The sequence below is a fragment of the Sceloporus occidentalis genome, unplaced genomic scaffold, assembly GCF_023333645.1.
Source record: "Sceloporus occidentalis isolate IW3139 unplaced genomic scaffold, rSceOcc1.0.p SCAF_35, whole genome shotgun sequence".
NCBI classification, from domain to species: Eukaryota; Metazoa; Chordata; class Lepidosauria; order Squamata; family Phrynosomatidae; genus Sceloporus; species Sceloporus occidentalis.
The window spans coordinates 680,723-702,878 of record NW_028317015.1 but is presented as its reverse complement, the minus strand read 5'-3'; the positions used below and the strand labels follow the sequence as shown (position 1 = coordinate 702,878).

At 36.2% G+C, this 22,156-nt stretch overlaps 1 protein-coding gene across 1 annotated transcript in view; it reads right to left on the bottom strand.

Moving 5' to 3' along the window:
• Positions 1–4,066: 4,066 nt before the first annotated feature.
• The window catches only part of LOC149297940 (1-phosphatidylinositol 4,5-bisphosphate phosphodiesterase eta-2-like), a 76,927-nt gene continuing 58,837 nt past the window's right edge, over positions 4,067–22,156 (bottom strand). Inside the window, exons 18-22 of the mRNA XM_089487822.1 lie at positions 20,869–20,953; positions 19,657–19,803; positions 18,954–19,033; positions 8,756–9,821; positions 4,067–5,712 (exon numbers count right to left, since the gene is read on the bottom strand). Coding sequence (XP_089343948.1) covers positions 4,067–5,712; positions 8,756–9,821; positions 18,954–19,033; positions 19,657–19,803; positions 20,869–20,953 — 3,024 coding nt within the window. The remainder of the gene's footprint in view (positions 5,713–8,755; positions 9,822–18,953; positions 19,034–19,656; positions 19,804–20,868; positions 20,954–22,156) is intronic.

The window sequence follows — 22,156 nt, the reverse complement described above, 5'->3', positions numbered from 1 at the left end:
AGCCTGGGGGCAGATGTGCATAACTGGGGGCAGGTTGGAAAATAAAAGGAATTAAAAACAAAATATTTTTCTCAATCATAGCTTTTATTAAAAAAAATAGTTTACATGAATTAACATTTACTATAGGAAACTTTTTTCCTATAGGGTCGTCTTATATTCAGGCTTTTTCTTTTTTTCCTAAATTAATATTCAGATTTTTGGGGGTCGTCTTATAATCAGGGTTGTCTTATAATCGAGCAAATACGGTAATACCTGCAATGCTGTTTCCATGTATTTATTTGATCTATACCTGCAATGCTACGTTTTATATATTGTTATTGTATACCTGCAAATACAGGATTTGTATGTCTGATTCTGTTGATTTGATATATACCTTCAGTGCTGAGATCACAAGTGAATTTCAATTGATCTATGCATGCAAAGCTGGGTTTGTGTGTTAATGTGTTGATCTATACCTGCTATCGGCAGCAGGGTCTTATATATATATTTATATATATATAGGCAGCAGGGACTAATAATATATATCGGCAACTGGGGCTAATATTTATATATATATATATATATATATATATATATATATATATATATATATATATATATATCAGCAGCAGGAACTAATATTAACGAAACTGCCAGTTCAGCTGTAATTTTGAAATCATGTTTCAATCATAGTCTTTACTTAAAAGAGATAAGTACTCATTATGTAGATAAAAATGCATGTCTAATGCGTATATGTGACAGGCCATCACATAAATCAATAATAAAAGGAGGGGCTTGCTGGGGGCATTAATACAAATAGTGGTGGCTGAAGGTGATTATACAAGGGTGTGGGGGCACCACATTAATCTATACTAAAAGGGTGCTGGCTGGGGCATCAATACACAAGGGTCAAAAACACTAAGGGGATATAAACAACAATGCAGTGTGAAAAATTCATCCTGATGTAGATGTCAGTGACATAGATTGTGTCCTGCTGTTTGTGTGTTTTTGGTTATCAGTGTACCAGAGCCTGTCCTGGGGTATGTGTGCGTATAGGTGTTGGTGCGGCACAGCCTGTCTTGGTGTGTGTGTGTTTGGGTGTCCGTATGGCATAGCCTGTCCTGTGTGTGTGTTTGGGTGTCGGTGTGGCAGAGCCTGTCCTGGTGTGTGTTTGGGTATTGGTTTGGCAGAGCCTGTCCTGGTGTGTGTTTGGGTATTGGTTTGGCAGAGCCTGTCCTGGTGTGAGCCTGTCCTGGTGTGTGTCTGGGTGTCGGTGTGACAGAGCCTGTCCTGGTGTGTGTGTCTGGGTGTCGGTGTGACAGAGCCCGTGTTGGTGTGTGTGTTTGGTTATCTGTTTCCTGGCAGTTGGAATTATTTAATTTATACTTATCCAGGGATAAAATGCCCTCCTGAAGTTGTAGTGACTTCAGGGGACAAAACATTCAAGGCCCTGAAATCATTTAGTGGAAAAGTTAAGGTATTGTGTTATTTATGCTATAATATTTATTTCAAGGGTTAGTCGTACTAAATTGTGGCTTCAGGCTTCCCATGTTGAATGACCTAGTATTATGTTAGTCCAATAACAAAAGGTATCATTCCATAGCACATTACTTTTGGCAATATATATATATATATATATATATATATATATATATATATATTTTCTCAGTGGTATGATTTAATGGTGGAAATTATGAATGCCCCCCCAGTTTGACTGTGGTATCTTGTGTGCCCCCCCTATATATTGTTTCTAGAGTCGCCACTGAAGATAAGGAACTATACTAACCCAGAGTTAGAATCAAGATTGGCAGGCACACTTCCTACAGAAAACACATTTTTGTGTTTGTGATTGTTTTCAATAAGAGGGACTGTAGGGTGTCACCATGTATGAGACACATGGTTGGCCCTCTAAGGTTTAATTATACTAAAAGCTGTTCCATCATAGTTTTTCTTTAATGAATACACACAGTTAGGGAGAGGGCTTTTCCTGCGCACACTCTTTTCAATGACCGTCGGTTTCAAGAACTGAACTTCGAATGTCCCCAATTATTTCTACAATGTATTTACTCATTGCACGCAGCTGCATAATGTGTTTGGTGCTATATAAAGAAACAGTTTTATTCTTGGGATACAGTTAACTGTTTAAAAGGAACATTTTATCATATCAACCCTCATCAGTAAGTTCTGAAGTCTAGAATTCCTTGACTGTGTGAGAAAAAAATAGAATAAAAAAAAGTTATATTTTTCTTGTGTTGCGTCATTTTAGTAAATCTGTTTTAATGATAGCATGCAGAATCTTGACAATACATTTATTTCTCCCAACGTTTAAATTACATGTTATTTTAGGTTTTTTCTATATATAGTATATTGTGACTTTTAGGTATGTATAACATTGTGATACACTCATATCCATTAAACATTTTGAACTCCTACAAAAGAGGGACATCAGGAGATGAAAGAAAGATAAAATATTACGTCCCATCAAGTACCTCCCCAACCTCCATAAAGACAATCATTTGAAGAGTAAGCAGACTTAACAGAGCCAGCGGAACCATCAGGCAACCCCTGGTCTTACAAACCGAGAAATTTAACTTGTAGGTCAGAAAACAGAAAAGATGGAACTGAAAAGGACAGAATATTTTAAGTTTTTCATCATTCATTGTGATAACAGGCTGGAGAAATACAGGACTACTCCAGGCAGGCTATGATGAACCTCAAATGAAAAGTTGAATAGATCGGTAATTTCTTAATTGTGCATAACTTTATGTAGTAGGCTTTCAGCATTAACAGATACTGGTATCAGGGGAAGGCTTGCACCTTCTGGCCAAGGGGACATATAAAGCCAAAAGCCCTTTTCACCTCTACCACTGTAGCTAACCTACACAGAAAGTCACACTCACTCCAATACACAGTCTCACACACACTTACTCTAACACGCAGACACAATCGCTCGCATTGCCTTCAAGGCAGCTCACACATGATACAAACTGTCGTGCTACTACCTCAAGATCACACCACCATCTATGACCTCACTGAGCCCCTCAGTGTTCAATTTGGTCAAACTCACAAAACATACTTTAACTTGGGGTGCATTGTTTTAATTAAAAAGTGGGAGGAATGATTTATGTACTAGCTTTTTGCAAAATAAACATTAAAACAAAAAAATCTTCAAATATCTTTTTACAATTCGGTGCAGATCGTATATTTATGCTCTACACCAGCAGTGAAAGCATTGAGATGCCCCATTGAATAAAATAAAGTTTAATAAAAATGGTAAATTATTTTATCAGAAAATAGAAAGGCGATAAGGTTAAATACTTTTATTTAGTATAGTCAGTTTGCGTACAAACATATTGTTAAAGTTTTGTAATATACAGAATATTAATATGACAAAAAAAACTAGATCATAAAAATAACCCAACAAATGTTTAAATGAAGTTTAAAAAATATACACTTTTTCTCACTAATACATTTGTCTAAAATGAACATCTAGCACAATGCTGTAATGAAAACTTTTGAGAAACTAAAACCAAAAAAAAAATGAGGAAATGCATTGTTTTATACTGTTTATACATTAGGAAGAATTTTAAAATGTAATTTTTTTTTATTTTTTTAAAACATACCATATATTGAAAATCTTGTATGGCAGTGCAAACAAAAATGTAATTTAAAAGGTGCTATGTACAGCTGCAATTTAAAAATAAATTCACATATTGTTTAAGCAATAGGAATCAAGATAGCATTCTGTATATTGGCCCTTAAATTTGCATTTGTGCGAATATCAGTGTCAAGATAAATTGTGCCAGAGGTGAAGCTGTACCTCCAGAGTATAAGGTTATGATCTAGATTCATCTGATTAAAAATAGACTATAGCAACGCAGTTCAAGAACTGCAGACCCAGTGTAAATTGACCAATTTAAATTGTAATACACAGTACTTAAGTGCTTTAGGATTTAAGCTGTCCTGTACAGTTTCTAACACAAAAGGAATTACCTTCTTCTGTTCCCTTTGAGGTATATCTTGCATGGACATATTTATCAAACACACTGTTTACAGGAACATAAATGCTACATGTGCTCATATATAATCATGGCCCAAACGTGTCCAAAGATTCAGATGCAAGCTGTTTGGGTGTCACAGTATCCATACAGATGCCTTTGGTTATTGCACAGGCTCCTTCAGGATTCCCTCTTTCCTCTAAGGAATTACCGTTTATCTGACACAGATTTTGAAGTCTTTGCCTTTCTTGAGCCTGCTTTGCTCTGTTTGCAATGTATCTCACTCTGCTTTGACTCCTTGAGGATGTTCTTCTCAGAAGATTCATTCCATCTTCATCATATTGAACAGGTTGAAAATCTGTAGGAGAAGTGATATCGTTTTCTCTCTGAAAACTCGTTAGTTTCCTTAGTTGCTCTGTTAATGCATCTGTAGATGTAATAGGAGCCTTCATGCCTACTGGTCTCTTCTGTGTCCTTGTTGACCTAGTGATGAAACTTCTGCTTATGCTCCTGTACTTGCTTTCAAAATTGCTGGAAATATCATCTGAGGTTAGATCCCCAAGACTTTTGGACATTGACTGGTTGGGTGACGGTTTATTATCGGTGCTGGGCTTCTTAATGGTCTGTTTTAGGCTCTCTACATACAGTCTATTCCAAGTGTTCCGTCGTGGCAAAGGTGGCAATGCTTCTTCAGGGCTCCTGGCCAACGGTCTTGGACTGAGGTCGTCTATTGCTTGGTTATTGGACATTAGATTAGGATTGGACTTGCTTTTAGTTACACCTAATGACATTTCTCTTGCTGAAGTTGTTGCCGATCTTGGACGAAGGGTATTTTTTAGATGTAAGTTTTCAAAGTCATCATCAGAGATATCAAGATCAAGCAAACTCTTTTGAGCTAAGTTGGGCAAAGACAGATCAATCACTGTGTCATTGGATGACTTACTGGAAGACGAAGACATGCTGTCCCTATGACTATTCAACTCTAATTTGCTCCAAATCTTATCGTTGATGGTGGCATCTGAATACACTTCAGCCACAGGAGACTTTAAGGCTGAGCAGCCTGCAATTACTTGGCCCTCGCTCTTTGTTCTTCTTACAATTGTTGGTGGGCCAGCACGGCCTATTGTTGGTTGCTGAACAAGTCTGTCGTACTGCAGTTTTTGAACAGAAGTAGAACCTAAGGAAGGTTTCATGTGTGGTTTAAGTCTTATTTGTGGTTCAGGTGGTTGAGAATGCATTGTTTTATTTCCCTCAGCTTTATTACTGGTAAAACGGTCAGCTAAACTCTGTTTTACTTGACAATGTTCAGTGCAATTTTTTGAAACATCAGCTAATAAAGACATTCCTGGTTTTAACTTTGTTGAAGTTAAGGTTACTGTGGTTTCACCTTTCTCACTGAGGTAACTCAATACATTTCCATTCTTGTCTTTATAAGGTCTTCCTGAATGGTTTCTTCCATGATCTAAAAGTGGACCATTAGTCATTGCAAATTCACCATTCAGTTTATTTGGTAGGTACACGTTTTCAGAGGTACTGTTCACGTGATTACATTCAGATTGGGATTCCTTGGGTTGATCATGTGGGGCACTATTTTTCTTTTGGAGAGAGACAGTTGGCTGAGGAGGAAAAGTCGGACCAATGAAAGGAACTTCCTTGGCAAACAAAGGCTCTTCCGTAATAGTTTCCAGACTGCATAATGAAGAGACCGACCTATAAATTGAGATTTGTCTGTTGTCTGGAGAAAAAAAAAAAATAGAACTTGATAAGTCTACAGAAATGTAAAAATTACAATTATAATGGGTGTATCTATGGTTTCCACATAGTTATGAAGGAGTAGATAACATGTTTGGAGTGTGTTACCTGCCAGATGAGTTTTGGGCTGATATATTGGAAAAGCTGTGAGCCCTCCACTAGCCAGAACATGGTCATGTCACCCATCACATATCCTTATCCATAAAAATATTTCTTCTCACTCAGTTCCCAGAAATGATTTGCAATAATACTGCTGGTATTTTAATTAGTATACTAAAATATTTCATGTAAATACAAGTCTCCAAAATTCCATCTGCCCCTTCTCATGATTACAAATGTCATCGATTTACTAAACCAATCAATCAAGGTGGCTTCTCAAGATGAAAAATTGATCTTAATCAACATTATCCACTAAAGAAACATATATAAGGTCCAACTGGTACATACAACATGCCAACAACACAGGCACACAATACAATGTCACTCCAAGCAATGTATACAATAACTCCCATGATCCTCAGCTTATAAGGCACACTGGGCATCACAAGTTGCAGCAGCTGGGGTTCACCTTTAGATCTGCCATTTAACAAGAGAACTGTCAAACCTAAGGACTGGCCACTTCAACTCTACCTAAAACAAAATGGCTAGTTTGGATTTGAGGGGATCCAGGGGATTTCCATTGCAATCCTTGAAAATTAATGTTTATGTATTCCAGTGTTGGGTAGAGACGAAATCACAAGAAGTATGCACAAAATTTGTAAATAAAAAACATCACAAAACAGACTCTTTTCCATGATGCATGAGCATAGTAAGAGAGGGTTACCTTTACTCGCTTGTCCATTCAGTCTTTAACTAGAGAGAGAGAGGCAAAGTACAGACGGAGAAGCAGAACAGAGGAGAACAGTTAGTTAGGGGAGAATTTAAGGAAATTAGAAGAAACATAAAACGTGAGGGAAGAATGACAAGACACTTCATAGAAAATGCTACGTGATGCGGTCCAACCAGAGCAGTTTATGTTGTCTTTAGAATTTTGGGGAATCTCTGCCCCCAAAACCCCAGTTAAAGAATCAAAAATTTTTTTTACTTTGGCTTAACTCCAATTTTTTGCTTAAAAAAAACCAAACCTGCAGCTTTTACTGCTTGGCAGTTTTCACACAACAGACTTCTGCATTAATAGATTACTACATTTTTATTTTGGATTGTATGACATATTTTTCACTTAATGTGTCTATGTGACTGACTAAATAATCAGTAACAGACGTTCACTGTTTAATCCTTTTTATATCAAACATATGTATCTCAGGGCATTATAATATTCCTGTATTTGTGTACAGTGCAGCACCTACCAGCAGAGGGAGCTGTGCTAATGCCCTGCAGGGGGACTTGGACAGCTGTTTCCCCTCACAACAAGACTTTCAGTATCTATACCAGTCACAGCCACTGAGGGCTATGCCGTTCCTTGGGTATAGTGGAAGGGAAATCTAACTGGCACAGGTATCATTAGTGGTCATCATAAGACATAACCTAGCACTTGTCATAAAAAAACCAAGGGTCAGCAAGTGAGAAGCAAAAAAGAAAGTTCATGGATCTCCCAGATCATTTCCACCAGACCCTTTTGAAATACCCCGTTTATCTTTTAATATGAAAAACTTTTTTTTTTTGAGAAATCAGTGCATAGCATAAAGTCATTATTCATGTTTTTACTAATTTTATCACAGCTTTGTTGAATAAAGAGTATCAACTCTAACACTAACTTACATATTCTACGTTACATATTTTAACACTAAGCTACATATTCACAGCTGCTAAATTTATCGTCAGAGTCACAAGTAGCTTAGTATAGCATTAACCAGAGACTTTTTGACAGCAGATAATAAAACATCCACTGTGGCCATTTTTTTGCCCAATTAAGCGTTCATACTTTTCACAAACTTTGAATTATGTAATTGTGTGCTTCTACCTCTTCTATTGAAGGCTTTAATAATACCGCATTACCGCCTATATCTCAACCCATATAATCAAACAACATATAATATGCTCTGGGCCCCAACCTGGTCCCACCCAACACCAATGGTGACATTTAACAAAAAAGGGCTTCTCATTGTAGGTGGCCGACCAACCGACTCCGATATGGCAAAAGAAAAATAAGAGATGGTCTGATATACGCAGCATATGGGTTTGCAGATCTGCTCCCCAGATTACTACGTAACCAGCTGATGTTTTAGAGAGAGCTCTCCTGCCCTGGGTATGTAAAGCTTACCTGTATGATCACCGTTGTGCACTTTCATGCAAATTGTCTGGCTTCTAAAACAAATAAACCACTAAAATCTTAAGACCATGTAAGAAATCCTTGTTTCTGATCACATGACAACTGTTAGAGGGTCCTCTTTAGAATGCGGGTATGTGATTAAAGCACAAGGTGTAAATGCAAATTATATTATAATATTCGACAAGTTCCTATCTCCCCAACCAAGTGCCAAATAGCCATTCTGCCAGCTCTGTGTAAACTCAAAGTAAATGTTTTTGTTTGGGTCACACATTACCCAAAAGACAACAAATAATTGAGAAGACTAAATAGGCAATTAAAAACATATGCTAGTTGACAATTTAGATTTTTTTGTATAATTCTAATGTTACACTTATTTAGGATGTTACTTTTATTGGTGATATCCAAAAGCCCCCTGTATCAGGTTTGCAGAAAAGAAGCATCACAGGGAAAGAAGTCGTCACTCAGGGATCCAGAATGTTATTTTCCCAGCATAGTCTGACACAATCATACAGGGATTTCTTTATAGGAAAGACTGAAACAAAATTGCTCTGGTTGGCAAGTTAACATCACAGAACAATGTGGTTATTATTTAATACAAGAACACACATGATGTGGAATGCATGACTATACTATACAGCGTCTATATGGTACTAATGGATTTAGACTCTAATCACAGCACTAGATGGACAGCTATTCAAACTCTATGGTGTGATGGAAAGCACTACATTGGTAATGGCTGGAATGAATGTCGTCTTACCAGTAAAGAATAAAGGGGATTTACTTCGAATTTCCTCCAACTTTTGAACGTATAAGGCATTCATCTCCCTTTGTAGGGTGCCCATTTGCCTTCGAGAATTTTCATGCCAGCCCAAAGATAACTCTGGACTTCCAAGACTTTCTAGGCTGCTAGAGTTGGAAGATACTGAACCACTGCCAGCAGGGACCAAATTGACGGTACTCCCGTATTTGCCACCAGTTTGGCACTGCCATCTCTGTCTAGGATGACTTTTCATCCCAGCGCACTTGGGGTCGCCATTTTTCTTTCCCAGGATTACAAGAGACTGAGAGTTTCTGGGTACATCATCAGAATTGCCATTGTCGCCGAGTGCTAACAAATCTGGCTGTTGCCTTCTTGGCTGATCTGTGATCCCATAATAGTTCAACTCCAACCTTTCTTCTCCATGTCCACCACCACTGTACTGATCATGAGTTGGAATTTCGCTTAAAATAGGTCGGCCGGTGTTATCGCTCCACTTACATTCTAAATCTGGGCTTTCTTTCGAACCAATCATGCATTTCATACAATTAGTAGCCATTCCAATCCTACCAGAACCATTCATTGCGCAGCGAGCAAAAACACCTGGTTTATTAGATGGGCTGTCTTGAAGGGGGGCTCTTTCGGCCCTTCGCATGGTTTCACTGAAAGCTGTACCCCTAGAAATACGGATGTGACTTTTGTTTCTACCTGAACTAAAGTTCTTACCTTTTATACTCTTGCTGTTTAATTCTGCGGGAGTACCATCTCTGGAAGGTAGGATTGGAGAAGCACTTTCAGGCTCTTTATCAAAGCGGGGTAGAGAGCAATCGTCAGTCTCTCTGTCTTCGCTAGCTCCTTCTGAGCTGTTGTCTTTGGAGTCAATGGCAATTTCTGGAAAGCCCTTTTTGTTTTTTTGCTGACCTTTAGTAGGAGCGCTGGCAGTCCTCCTTAAAAGGTGGCTACTAATGGAATGTTTCCGGTGAAGCTGTCCAGCAGCATGACTGTCCAGAGACGCTTGTTTTGGATTTCTCAGAAAGAGTCCTTTTAAGCCCACGGCCTGCTTGACCTAAATGAATGGTAGCCAAAAAAAAAAAAAAAAGGAGTCATTTTACATTCGCACTAAAAAGAAAACCCCCAAAACAAAACGTGCTACAACTTTTAGGTGATGTTTCAACATCGTATTTCAATTATGTCTTCAGGCCTCTGGTTAAGGTTAAATACTATTTTCATGATGAGATTCTGGATTGAAGCTTATACACTAAAGGGAGAGTTGACTGTAGAATTGGTAGAACCGTTGGCAGGAGTTGTGGTTTTAACTTTCTCTCTTTACTATTTATTATGAAGGGAAACACTGACACTTGTCTACGGCAAAAAGGGCTGAGCTGGTCCTATTTAATGCGTGAGATTTCTCCAAAGGAAATTAAGTGAATAAACCCCATTGTGCTATGATACATAAGGAATTGATTTACAGTTCAGTGCCCAAACACATTTGGATCATGAGAAATAAAACTAAATATTTTTTGATAAATGAAGATTCTGGGAAATTATTCCAACATATATAATATTTAATGTTTATTGCTGGCATCTGATATTCAATAGGTTGAGATAAGGTACACGATCTGATCTCATGCTTGTGCCTGAGTAAGTGTTGAATTATAAACAGTTTTTGTTTCTGAGCCTTTAAATAGAATAAATAAATAAAAGGAAGGTATTATGACATGTGAACCTGGGGTGACACTCTGCATTGTGTAGTTCCTCCTTCCCCATTAACTGTGTTATAAGGAAAAGTATAAGTGTCATTAGGCATGTGTTTCAGCTATTAGTCTTGGAGTAGGGTTACCACCTTATTGTGACAGATGAAAATTGGCACATCCTTTAAATAGTAAAGTAATATAACAATCGTCGTTCTACACTGCTGACCCATTTTCTGTATTATATGGAAATAAAGGCATATTACTGGAAGACAAAATTGAACATCCGAGCACCATGGTTTCACTGTAAAGAGTCCTAATTACTGGTATATGTGTAATATCTAATAATATACAGCCCATATCACACATTTGTTCTATATTTACTAAAACACAGAAAGGTTATAGGGTTCAGGAATCTTTCTTCAATTATAACAAACCTACCATTGTAGTTTTCCCCTGGAAAAAATTTAATCTACCTAACCATTTCATGCACATAAAACTGTATGTAACCCATAAGTAAAACACACCAAAAAAACATTTCATTTGAATAAATGGAATATTTTCACTTGAGGTTGAGGTAGAGTTTCATATTCTTAAATATGAATATATTGGGAGAAATGCATCATTAAAAACCACATTTCAAGACCATCTGAAGACATACAGTGCAACTTGTGATACCCAATTCACACCAATATAGGCCTCACAATCCTCAAGGTATTACAGGGTATGGCTACCCCTTTCATTAAAGTAGGGTACCATCTCAACACAAGTTGTACTGTTGATGGGGTTATGAGTGCAAATCAAGAGGTATTGTTACATTCCCTTAAAATTAACAAAAATATGAAGAATGTGTTTTTAGCATTCTATGTATATTTGCCAACCTATGAATCGCCATCGAAAAATACCTTTGGCCACTTGACAATTTCAAAATAACTTTGTACATAAATAAGTAACTAGCGCATCTGAAAAAGAACCATTTGATAATTCCCACGTTTACGTACAGTATGTCGACAAATAGAGGGTGATTAGACGTTTTAGGATGCATTTCTGTACAATGTAAAGGGTCGCTTATTAATGAACTACTAAATTGCATTTACTCCTGAGTTAATAAAAGCATTTAGAGGAAACAAACAAAACTGCCATCAAGAAAAAAAATGAAGCAAAGTAAATGTTAGCAGGTAATACACCTTTATGTTAAAGGCTACACATCCCAGCACTATGGTCTTAAAATAATGTATAAAGCAATACAGTAGAACATGGCTACATGGAAGAAAATTAAAGTTGTATTTTCTAAGGTTGTTAAATGATCCATGAAATTCATCAATATCTGCCACATATATGATAATTGATTAGTGCCCCGAGACCCTTAACAGCCCTGAACAGCTCTATTTCTACAAAAAAAACCCAAAACCCCACATACGAGATTGAACTGGGATCTTGTACATTGGTGCATAACAAAGCAGGTTTTACACAGTGGTTGGCAAGTACACATTTTGGTTCGAATGCAAACATTCTTAAACATACAAAAAATATTCAAAAACATACACGAAGAGCACCATGAATTAAAAAAACAAAAAAAACCAAAACAACAAATCCGCCACTTATGAAATGAATCACGTGAGTTACAAATTATGGAAATGAAGTGCTTCTGTGCATTCCCTACAAACTGTGTATTTTTGAGTACAAATAATACTAACGGAAAAAAAAAATTACAAAAATTACAACTGAATCTCATGGAAATAGTTTTCGGCATTCCAGACCAAATTCATTATTAGTTGGGCGGGAGAGAAGACACATTTAGAAGATGATCCAGAATGGTCAGGTTGGTTTTTTTGTGTGTTTTTTTTTTAAAAGTTAATTTTATTTTAAATGTATTTTTTATGAGAATCTGTGTCATGTGTAATACATACATTATACACATATATATATATATACACACCCACACATACAGTATATACATTATATACATTATATACACATACAAATACACAATTTTCTACATTAATGCTAATTTTCTAGTGCAGCCAAAAAAAGTTACAAAATTGTGACCTGATTGTATAGGATATTGAGAGGTTCATCATAATAAAAATTGGGAAATGGTGATATTAGAAGAGATCTCTTAAGGTTCATCTTAAAAAAAAAAAAAGTTTGGTCTGATAAATTGTAGCACTTGGAGCAACAGAATGTAACAACTTATTAACGTTTAATGTTATTGCAGCATTGAAAACGGAGCAAAAGGTACTTATTGGACAAAGAAAAAAAACAAACAAAAAAAAACACGCATTGAAGGTGAAAAGGGGCTTTAGGGACATAGAGCATGACAGGAAACAACATATAGGAAACAATATATTCTAAAATGCACATTGATTTATTTTCACCCTGGATCAGCTTCATAAATGGTCTTCATTTGAGCCGTGAATGGCTAATTAATAGAACAATCAATGCTATGAACTGATTGTTTCGGTATGTCAATCGGAAACACTGATGCTTATGAGGTTACTTGTCAGAAACATGCAGAGAATGTTGTGGTTCTCACTACACCTTCCTGTGACATAAGGGTGGTACCTTCATGGCTCCTAAATAGTCTCTGCTTCTAAAAGTAGATTTTTGACACAGAGAAGTCCACTGAAATCACAAACAGACAGAGTAAAGGCTAATCAGAAAGAAACAACAGAAAGAGAAGCTTCACAGCTAAAGAACAACAAAAGGAGACAACATGATAGCACAATGCAGGTTACACAGACTACATACAGTAGGACAGAACAGAAAGATCTTTAAACTCATATCCATTTGATCGAGAGTTAGCGGTGTTGTAACACATTGTGTTACATTAGTACAGAAAGACATGGAAAACAACAATAACGTTATTTTTTTTCCCCACAATGGACATTCCCAGGTAACCTTTCACTGAGACAAAAAATAAACCTGGAGGTGGCAAAATCTGGAAAAAGATCAAAGTTAGTAGGCTGCAAGACTCATTTCCACATGGCGGAAGTTATTTGTTAGTAGCCCAAACATCATAGGCTATGTACGACCAACATCAAAAAAGGAGATTACACTGCAATACGCGTAAATGAAAGGATTGGAATAGACACCGCGGATCTACAACAGCGTGATCCATCACTTTAAAGATAGCGTGCGCTCCATGTAGACTTGGGACAAGGTGTAGAGCAAACAATCTGTGTAGTTTCACTCATTCCAGTGTTAATTATTTGCATTAAATATTTCATTATAGGTTTGACAGCAAGAAGTAGAGCTTCTTATAACTCAAAATGTTACCTTCAGTTTACTATTTTATAAATAGGAAAGCATCACATTATGCCAGAAATCATATCATATATTATCATTTTATTCTATTTTGGACGCTATTTTATCACTACAGAAAGAAATATAACCATTTGTAACTTGATTTCCACTATGGTGCAGGTATTTTGTTAAGTATATTTATCTTAATTATTAATAAAGAAAATAATTTAATCTATAATTCTTATCCTATATGACCATCGGCAATATATTGAAAATTAGTGCTTAGCTCCTCCATTTGTGAAAGTCATTGGAATAATTCACTTATAAGCCGTGTGTGAGATGAAGGGAACGCCACACTAAGTCCCTATGGGATTCATAAAACTGCCACATGCTACGCTTGATAGATGGTGGTTTATATTGAACATTTCATTGGGAAGCCTCGTTGAACATGATTTGTTTTTATTGTTCTGTTGAAGCATGTTGCCATGGTTACCTAATTAAACAGTGATATGTTTCCAGCAAGGAAACACTAAAATGATATTATACATTTAAACAGAATTTGCTGTGTATATATATATATATATATATATATATATATACACACACACACACACACATATATATATATATATATATATATATATATAAATGTACATAATGCTGTACCTTTTTCCCCATAGATTTCACAAAACTGAAAAATATTACATATGCTTTTGATGCAATAATTTCTTAAATTTGAATATTTTATTTTTAACAAAGGCATTTCTATAGTTTTGCTTTATATCACTGATTCTGTATGCCTGCCTATAACAAATACTCTTGATTGCTGTCATATTGGGATGAAAATATGCACCATTCACATGTTCCTCTTAACCGTATGCCGACGTTGCAAATGAGCAGCTGCAATCACAATTTTATTGAAACAAAATTGAAATAAAATAAAAATAAGTCCTCAATCGAGCTGAATTACAAGAATGGTATACTAGTTTCAACTCAGTTTGTGGTTTTTAATTGTCTAGCACCAGGTTTGTTGGAGGTGGTTGGCAGGGCTGTATGTAGAAGGATTTATAAGGCCAAGTGGGTATTATAATAACCCCCTTAAGTGTTCTCTAGTATAACTGAATTGCATTTAGTTCATCATTTGTTCAACAAATAAAGTCCACCATTAACATATAAGCTACTATTTATTACTGAAAACTGAAATTTAAAATCGCACAATATAAATGTGTGTATGTGTGTATATATATATATATATATATATATATATATATATATATAACATATATATATATATATAACATATATATATATATATAACATATATATATATAAACATTCTATTAATACATCCAACTAAGTACCTATTTAATGTGTTAGCTTGTCTGCCCACACAACATATTTAACTTGATGCAATGATGCTAATAATATAGATTTGTTTCACAGGGGTATAATTTGAGTTATTCCGCTTGTCACAATACTGGTGCATAATAATAATAATATAAATATAATAATAATGAAAGGGGACGTTTCTCACTACCTAGCAAAAGCCAAGTACAAGGGTGCACAACTCAGTCCTCAAGGACTTCAAACAGGCACCATTTTTTGGCTATCCCAGCTTGAGCATGAGATAAATATAATTTCAATTTCAGCCAGTGATACACATAATTAACGGCTCCAACTGGGGAGTAACATGAGCCAAACGCAGGGCCAGACCATGTCCACCTCTATAAAGTGTTTATGTACCCTTCCTTAAATTGACAATAATGTTATTCAAACAATCAACAGTAGGTAAACTAAGAAGAAAATATTAAAAAGGACATTTAGCTGAGAATCATTATGTTTGATGTTGGTCTAAGACTCAGGTTATTTGCGATGCAAAGGTAGCTCAATTGATATGACAGTAAAACAATTAAGCAAACACAACTTGTCTATTTTATAAACCTTTAATATATGTATATATATATGTGTGTGTGTGTGTGTGTGTGTGTGTGTGTGTGTGCGCCACATTAATCATAGCTAAAATAATCATTTTTTTCTATTAAGGCATCACAACAATATTTAACTTCGTGTTTATAACTTTGTAGCTCTACAATATTCTGTTCATAAAAGAGGAACCATGTTTCCCACAAATTCTAAACTGCTTGGAAGCTTACAAAGAACTTCACTAAAATGAAGTGTGTGGGAATTACAGATCATCTTGATGGCCTATTAAGCTCTCCATGGTAACTTAGACAAGTATCTGGGTGACTCCATGTGGAAGTTCATGCAAAAGGCGTCCCTTTTAACTCTGGCAAGAAAACAACGCCTTTGATAGAAACCAAAAACAGCTTGCTTGGTTTAGTTGCGATGCTCTTGCCAATCTTGGAAGATGTACTGGCTCCTAAGACCTTTGCTCCATTATGACTCCATTATGTATTTAAACAACCACATGACCAGGGAACACTGACAAGCCTTGTCTTTTAATAAGCAAAATAAATAAATAGGAACCCTGAAACAAACAGAGGCCATTGAGGACCAGAACGAAGAGGGCTTGGATGGCATTCTACAAACGCCTTGGTGATTTAAAGCGTGCTTTGCAAGAGTGATTAGATAGATCTGCAAAAAATATCTATTTTAACATGTAAGTTTTATATGAAGAGCTAAACTCTCTAGATGGGACCGGAGGAGATCTCCACAAGCCCTTTTCCCTTAAAATTCTTCCTTCTTTCCATTAATAAAAAAAAACAACTCATATTTAAGGGCTGGTTAAGTAATTTTCTACAGTCTGACACAGTTATGTTGCTAACGTTATACAGCAATACAGTAACATAAAAGCAAAAATGGCAAATAAGATGTGCGAGCCTTAAATGAGACTCTGTCATTGATGTCTGGGAATGGCATAGTGGTATTTCTAATCCAAAGACTGCACTAGACTATAAACATGTGTTGAAGAATGGTACCTTCTTTATGGTCTGATAGTTATTGTTCTAGCAGGAGTCCTATAAGAAATGAATGAACCCTGGAGATAGACTACAAGTAAGATGGGTCTTTCGTTTATAACCAAAAACCAGGTCAGATTTATATAGACTAGACTAATATATATAAATATATATATATATACATACACACACACATTAGATATACGGTGTGTGTGTGTGTGTATATATATATATATATATATATATATATATATATATATATATATATATATATATATATATATATATGCATGCTTTATTTTTGGCTGATGGTAGCAAAAAATGTACTGTTGCTGTGGTCATCGTTTTTATTAGGTGGGTTACAGCAATTTAATCTCTAGTTGGCTATACAAGCTAAGGTCTTCCCAGACTTGTATTGGCGTTTAGCTGGAGAGCTCTAAATAACTTAAAGAAAAGAACAGCTAACCATGGTAGAGAAATTGATATGTCTACTACTCCCGTGTCTTCATCTCCCTACTATGTTCTAACCTAGTACACTAAGATTAGTCAGTAGAAATAAGGGTTCAATTCATGGTTTTAACAGCAATTGAAACTGCTTGCCTTAGAATTCAACTCTGTAACTTAGACCAAAAGAGTGGTGATGGATTGTAGGATCCAACCACTAAAAACAGTTGTACTGAAATATATTAAAATCAATAGGAAACAACCTCTATCAAGAGATTCAAATTTTATTACAACTAAAATGTATGTATTTTACACATGCATTCAAAAACCTTGTCCATAATCCACAGGACACATCTAAAAAATGTAAAGTGAGGCAAAGACCAGGATGTCAATGATAATTATACCGTCCAAGGTCTGTAGGACTGTAGCATTAAAGTTTGTTAAAAAAGGCATTACTTTTATACTACATTATATGCCACACACATTTACAGTCATTTCCAAAAGCACGGCTTCTTATCCAATCATACATGAGCACTTTCATCCCAGTAGTTAACATAAAAATGTAATCCTGTCATAATATTAGTTGTTGAATATTACCTGCAAAACAAATATATTCATCTAACAAACAGGTAAAGACATTCATATAGTTTTATGATGTAAGTAAAACACTATGTACCCACACCATTGACTGTACCACATTGGCTGTAATGAGCTTCAGCTGTGGCAACGGCCTGCATTAAAATTAAATCCTTTGATATTATCAAGTGCTATAATTATGAGATGCGCTGGCTAAATGTATAAGTGTATCTGAATAATAAGTGATTTTTTGGGATTTTTGCCCTGCAAATATGATTTCAACAAAAATCAGGTTCTAAGGCAAGTCACTGAATCAAGCTCAAGATTTCCTTGCCTACTGCGCCATCTAGTGTTGGAAAGCAGATACTATTTGTTCAGGAGCAAATCATTCATAAATTGGTGCCTATCATTAAAAGAATGCAAAAAAATGTGTATTATATTATTAATAGGTTAGGAGTTACAGTTGATACCATGAGCAATAAACTGAAGTTTTATCATGCAGCAGACAGCTGTTTTATTATTAGGTTATCTAACATTAAGCAGCATGTGAAGTCCATTGACAAACGGCCAGCCATTTTTCTGTCTATTGGGGCAATAGTCTAGGACGGTTAATGAGATTTCCAGGGACACAGACACTGCACACCTCGGGATCCGCTGTAATAGCACTGGATCCAAAGTGCTTCATTCTGAAACTTATGAAAGCGACCTTTATATTAGACACAATTAACCCTGATGCTCATTATTTTTATAATTTTGGGGAGATAGTCAAAGAAAGTGTTCATCCACCACAGTCAAAGACTTTTATCAAATCACACAAAATGTATCATGCACAACGTGCTCTGTTTCTGCTGTAAAGACGCACTCTAGAAGTTTCCAGGAATACTTTGTTTGTAATACTCGTGGTATATCACAAGACGTCACCGACTATAGACTAATGCAAAATAAATAAAGTGAAACTATGAATCTTAGGACTTTTACATTAAATATATCCAGCATTTAAGGTTCTGTATTGTTGTGTATCCACAAGCAAGAGCAACAAGACTATGGGGTTTGTGTATAAAGTGTGTTTCTGACAGAAGGGTTGAAATATAGTCTTATTACCATAGCAACCAAAAAATGGTCAAGATTAGACCATAGCTGAAGTAGTAGCCAATACAGTTCTGTGTTAGACCGCTCTACGGCAGTTTATTATTATTATTTTTTTTTAATGTATAAATCTTTAATTGCAAAAGTATTATGGAAAAAAGGTTTAAATACTTTGTAAGCCATACACAATGAGCTTATTATAGATGGTCCATATAATAGGAAATTAGATGCACCCACCTTACCACTGATGTCATTAATTGCTACGTGAACAAAGATGGATGCCTCTTCCATACCTTCCAGGTACACATGCCGATAGCCTGCAGGAAAACCAGTACGGGAAAGATAAATGTAACACAAAATAGGTCATTTCTGCCTATAGTTTAGAAGCCCGCTTTCTAATTTGTTGTAGGCAACTGAATAAACTGTTGAGAAATAAAATAAACAATAATGGAATGCCATGAATTTGACTTGAACATTGCTATGGAGAGGAAATTGTATTAATCTTCAGCACTTATCATATATTATAAATGACCAAACCAATAGAGGTAAACAAACCATTCCAACGTTAAATGGAGTGAAAACTGAAACGAAGGGGGGATGTAACCAGGGAAGGAAAGAGAATTTAAAAATAAATGAGCCGGGAGAAATTGCAGCACAAGCAGAATTCCAGGTACGTGACTATCGCAACTATCACAACACCAAATAATTGCAAAAGAACGTCATTGTCTGAGATATTTAATGCTGATATCAGATTTTTTGCAACCCTCCTAGCATTTGGCAAAATATTATGATTTTAAATCAGTTTATTGAGGAGGTTAAGTGAATTAATATTGGTATAGGATTTTTTCTCACTGTTTGTTCCTAAACTATTACATTTATAAGCATATTGTAAGTATCACAAGGTGTAAAACCACCCCCGTTTCAGAAACCCCCCTTTTACCTGGCATCATACTACTAAATGATATTGTCCTCTGGCCGATAAAGTCCCGGCCGATCGGATCGTGATCCCAGACAAGGAAACGGACCAGGGTGATCTCTGGCATGTGAACTGTAAACACAAGAGTTTCTTCCCACATGGGGTTAAAACCTGGCAACAGAAGATAATTAAAAATTGCATAGACCGCATTATTTGAAGCCTTCGGGAAAGCGTATGGGGACAGAATGTCTTCAACACTGACATGAAACATCAATTTGACATCTTTCTAATTGATTTTGCCCCAAGCAATCTATAATAAGGCAGAATATTCCCTCCCACACACTAAACAGTATATCTTAAATATCACCCACTTTAACGTTGTTAAATTATATCTATACATACAAACACCATTCAAAAGTTTGGGGTCACATAGAAACGTCCTTAATTTTAAAAGAAAAGCAAATCTTGTCCATTGACATAACATTAAATGGATCAAGTACAGCGCAGATGTTCTTAATATTGTAAGTAACTATTGTAGCTAGAACCGGGTAATTTTTAATGGAATATCTTCATAGAAATATAGAGGGCCTTTATCACCCCCATCACTCCTGTGTTTGGTTATTGTGCCGTTCACATAAAAGTCTCACTGGGTAATTTAAACACCACAAAGCCACAATAATACTATATTGGGGAGAGGATTACTTATAAAGAGTGATTTTCCAGGAACAGTGCATTGGTTTGCTAAGGATCGGAGTCACACCTTGTACCAGAATCAATCTTGCATTCATTATATTTTTACGATCATGCCATTGCTTCAAGAGGACGGAGGTCTTCATACTTGGGAACCTCTCTACGGCCCTCACTGGAGTGTTCCTTGTCTAATAGGTGTGAACAAGGGCCGGACTGCCTCCAATTAGCCTCAACAGGGGCAGGTAGTGGGAGTAACCTGAGCTGGGAGCGAGTACGGCCAAACACTGCCCCCCCGGTGGAGCACCCAGGGAACACACCGACTCATAGGCCCGGTAAACAGTCTTGATTTCCGGGACCTCTAGGTGAAATCAAGATCTATTTCTAGGAAGCATTCCAACATTGACTTCCGGTACCCACAGTCAGGTGGAAGTCTCAAACTCCAATGACTAAAGAATGTCTGCACCAGCGTGCATGCAGTAAAATGTAACAGATTTTACACATAAATGGCATTGGATCGTTCCTTTTACATGTCGAATGGCTGCTCACCATTATCATCAACAACCCGGGTTTGTTCTTTGAAGCAGTCCACTGGCAGACCAATCAGCTCGACTTCCACGAAAGGATCAATGATCTACAGTACAGAATTTCAGTTTAAAAGATGCAAAAAACTGAAATAATTGTGTAAAAAGAAACAAATTCCCCATTTCAAGGTAACCGTTTAGTTGTGAAATAAAACATTACAATCTGTAGTATTTATACTGCTGTACACAATAGAAAGCCTGGGTCTAATAAAAACATTTCTGTAGAGAAGCATATATGAGTTTAATTGGGTTTACCGGCCTGTGCATTCTAAAACCTTTAATAATCTGGTAGAAGGTGGAATGCTAAGGTCCGTTTATAGGAGGTCTAAGTGGAAGATGATGGCTGCCTACATTTGTATAGAATTAGTCTATTCATAACCAGAACAGAAGGCCCTGTACACAAAACCAAAGAACTAGTATTAATGTTCTATATTTAAATACATTTATTCTATCTCCTGTTATTTTGCCCATTTAATTACTTTTAGATGGCAATATCAAGGCATATTTGTAAAATGCATTTGCTGCTTCATGGTCAGCGATGTAATACACATACATTTGGAATACACTAACACAGACAGTGACATATGAAAAAGGGGATACATTTCTATCATGTCTGAGTAGAATACATATTTCCCAGTGGTAAATGGTACACATCTAACGTTTTATTAATAAACCAAACATCAGCCTTTCTGTAGCATGACAGCTGAAGCCGACTACCTGGAGAGAGAACAGGCCATTCAATCATAAGATGGAATATTTGCCAACATCTTGTAGCGTCCCTTGTGAGCGTGTTTTACCAAGTACAGTGTCTTTTAAACAAAATCTATAAAAATGATAAGTGATGCACTATGGCAGTGTTGTTTTTCTCTTAGATATTTTATAATGGGAGCTAGACACACACACTGTGCTAGTTACAAAGTATAGTAGAGGTTGGTAAAGGAGATGTGTTAAATGCCTTTTTTGTGTACTAAATTAGTGATCAGCGTACCAGAATAAACCAGAATATAATAACTGCGTAGGCATTCAAGTCTGAACTTCACGTATATGTGTTGCCAAATCAGCCCTTTAAAACCAGATGCCCACAATTCCACACACTTGTCACAGACTGGCCTGTGGCTCATAGAATTGATGAGTGTTGGGTTAGCTGGCAACCAATATACTTGTGTGTACTAGGGTTACCAGAATTCCTCTTATTAAATTCTTATTAAAATACAAAAGACTAATGCAGTTCAACTGCTTCCCTGTCTCTCTGC